Raw genomic sequence first — 3,106 nt, 5'->3', positions numbered from 1 at the left:
CCCAGGACACGAAGGTTGCAGTGAGCCACGATTGTGCCACTGCACTCTGGCCTGGCCAACAAAAGTGAAACTCCATCTGAAAAAAAAAAAAAAAAACAAGAATAATGATTCATGACACGGGGCCGGGCGCGGTGGCTCATGCTTGTAATCCCAGCACTTCAGGAGGCTGAGGCGGGCAGATCACGAGATCAGGAGATTGAGACCATCCTGGCTAAGACGATGAAATCCCTCTCTACTTAAAATATAAAAAATTAGCCGGTTGTGGTGGCAGGTGCCTGTAGTCCCAGCTACTCAGGAGATTGAGGCAGGAGAATGATGTGAACCTCGGAGGCGGAGCTTGTAGTGAGCTGAGATAGCGCCACTGCACTCCAACCTGGGCAACAGAGCGAGACTCTGTCTCAAAAGAAAGCTGCAGGGCTGGTGTAGTGGCTCATGCCTGTAACCTCAACACTTTGGGAGACCTAGGTGGCAGGATCCCTTTAGGCCAGGAGTTCAAGACGAGCCTAGGCAACATATTGAGACCCTATCGCTATAAATTCTTTTTTAAATGAAAAAAATAAAAATAATCACAGAACGCTTTGTATATTTCATCTGTATATACAAACATGTAAATAGGAACAACATATATGTGGATGTAGACTTAAAAATTAGCTGTATATGGTGGCATGTGCCTGTAGTCCCAGCTACTTGGGAAGCTCAGGTGAGAGGATCACTTGGACTTAGGAGATGGAGGATGCAGTGAGCCAAGATCACCCCACTGTACTCCTGCCTAGGCAACAGAGCCAGACCCTGTCTCGAAAAAATTAATTAACTAAAATAGAGTATTTCTGGGAAGATAAATTATTTATGTTGTTTACTGCTATATGATATGGGATATGATACATTTTAACATTTTAATTTCTATACAACTAGAATTTTAAAATAGTGTGCATGCCTGCCTTTATAATTTGAAAACAAATTGGCCAATGTGTAACACATTTTGTGTAACTGTGCATAATTTACAAAGATCACTCCTTGCCTCAACCTCAAACCAGCTTCAATTTATGAAAAAGCTGATGTGAGATATTATGGTAAAAGTAGAAGATACCGGTTTTCCAGCCAACAGAGCAAAGATGCGCAGTCTCTCATCCTGGATGAAGCAGTCAGCTTGGAGCTGATGCCAATCCACCAACTGCATGGTGAGCAGCTCCCGGACTGACTGGCTACCCACAAACTGAGATAAAAGAAGAGCCAGACGATGATCACCTATAAGAGAAATGGAAGTTTTTTGGTTATTACTAAGGGTTTATGGACTTGGTCAAACACTTGGGGGCATTATCTTTATTTCTTCCAGGCTTCAGAAGGGAGGACTTAAAATTGATAACTGCTTTCTACAGTAGTGCCAAAATATTGATCAAAAACTTACCATTTTCTGCTTGGATAGAAAATTTGCAAAGTAGTTTAACCTAAATTACATACAAACTGAGCATCATATAGAAATCAACAACAGATCTATCACTACTTCTGTGATACTAGGCAAGACACCTCAGCTACAAAATGGAGGAAAAGAGCCCGAAGTGGTGGCTCATGCTTGTAATCCCAGCACTTTGGAAGGCCAAGGTAGGTGGACTGCTTGAGGTCAGGAGTCTGAGACCAGCCTGACCAACATGCTGAGAGAATCGCTTGAACCCATGAGGTGGAGGCTGCAGTGAGCCAAAATTGCACCACTGCACTCCAACCTGGGCAACAAGAGCGAGACTCCATCTTAACCATAAAAAGGAAAAATGAAGGAAAACACTGGGCACGGTGGCTCACACCTGTAATCCCAGTGCTCTGGGAAGCCAAGGTGGGCAGATTACTTGGGGTCAGGAGTTCGAGACCAACCTGGCCAACATAGTGAAACCTTGTCTCTACTAAAAATACAAAAATTAGCCTGGTGTGGTGGCACGTGACTGGAGTCCCTGCTACTCAAGAGGCTGAGACATGAGAATCACTTGAACCCAGAAGGCAGAAGGTGCAGTAAGCAGAGATTGCACCATTGCACTCCAGCCTGGGTGATACCAAGACTCTGTCTGGGGGTGGGGTGGGGTGGAAAGGAAAAAAAAAGGCTGGAAGCAGTGGTTCACGCCTGTAATCCCAGCACTTTGGGAGGCTGAGGCAGGCAGATCACCTGAGGTCAGGAGTTCGAGACCAGCCTGGCCAACATGATGAAATGGCATCTCTACTAAAAATACAAAAATTAGCCGGGTATGGTGGCACACACCTGTTAATCCCAGCTACTCAGGAGGCTGAGGCAGGAGAATCGCTTGAACCCAGGAGGTGAAGGTTGTAGTGAGCTGAGATTATGCCACTATACTCCATCCTGGGGGACACAGCAAGACTTGTCTTGCAAAACAAAAACAAAAACAAAAACAAAAAACCCCCAAAAAACGGAGGGGGGAGTAGTAAAGCAAAAGCTTTAGTAACCTAAAAGGCAGTAACTTTACCAGAGGTTTAGCCTTTGCGTCAAAATAAAAAGGAAGAAAGTGGAGTTTATGAATGAATAGACCTAAGAATCTGACTTTTGGCATTTCCTTTCCTATTACATGTTGGTGTCCTGGTGAGCATAACCTTTTTTAAATGATTCATAATCATTATGAGTTCATAGAAGATCAATCCCAAAGATAAATTCTCACTGTACAAATGCAGAAAGACCATAAAAGTACCAGACTGAGGCTGGATGTGGTGGCTCATGCCTCTAATCCCAGCACTATGGGAGGCTGAGGAAGGGGGCCAGGAGTTTGAGACCAGCCTGGTCAACAAATAGACCCCATCTCTATTTAAAAAATAAAAATAAAACAAAAAAAAGAAAGATACGAGGTTAAATGTGTAGTGACAGTGGAATGCAACAAGCCCTTTATATACCTTACTGATTCTGGCTTTTCCTGTGATTTGTTCCTTATAATCCCAAAACTGGCCAAACCCTTCAAAATAAATCCAGTCGATGGCTCCAATTAGTTGGCTTTGGATAAATGAGGTTCCAACAATCAAGGTTTGAATAAGGATCTAATCATATTAGATTAAGCTGAGTATGCCATCCTGTATTCTTATCAAGACTTATGGTCAGACACAGTGGCTCACACCTGTA

At 43.5% G+C, this 3,106-nt stretch overlaps 1 protein-coding gene across 3 annotated transcripts in view; it reads right to left on the bottom strand.

Moving 5' to 3' along the window:
• NUP98 (nucleoporin 98kDa) overlaps positions 1-3,106 on the bottom strand; it is a 138,599-nt gene that overhangs the window by 22,037 nt on the left and 113,456 nt on the right. For all 3 annotated transcript variants that reach the window (XM_011956754.1, XM_011956756.1, XM_011956755.1), the window contains exon 26: positions 1,088-1,245. In XM_011956754.1, the coding sequence (XP_011812144.1) occupies positions 1,088-1,245 (158 nt within the window). The remainder of the gene's footprint in view (positions 1-1,087; positions 1,246-3,106) is intronic.

The sequence above is a fragment of the Colobus angolensis genome, unplaced genomic scaffold (genome assembly GCF_000951035.1).
Source record: "Colobus angolensis palliatus isolate OR3802 unplaced genomic scaffold, Cang.pa_1.0 Scaffold424, whole genome shotgun sequence".
Lineage (NCBI taxonomy): Eukaryota > Metazoa > Chordata > Mammalia > Primates > Cercopithecidae > Colobus > Colobus angolensis.
This window is presented reverse-complemented; position numbering and strand designations above follow the sequence as displayed.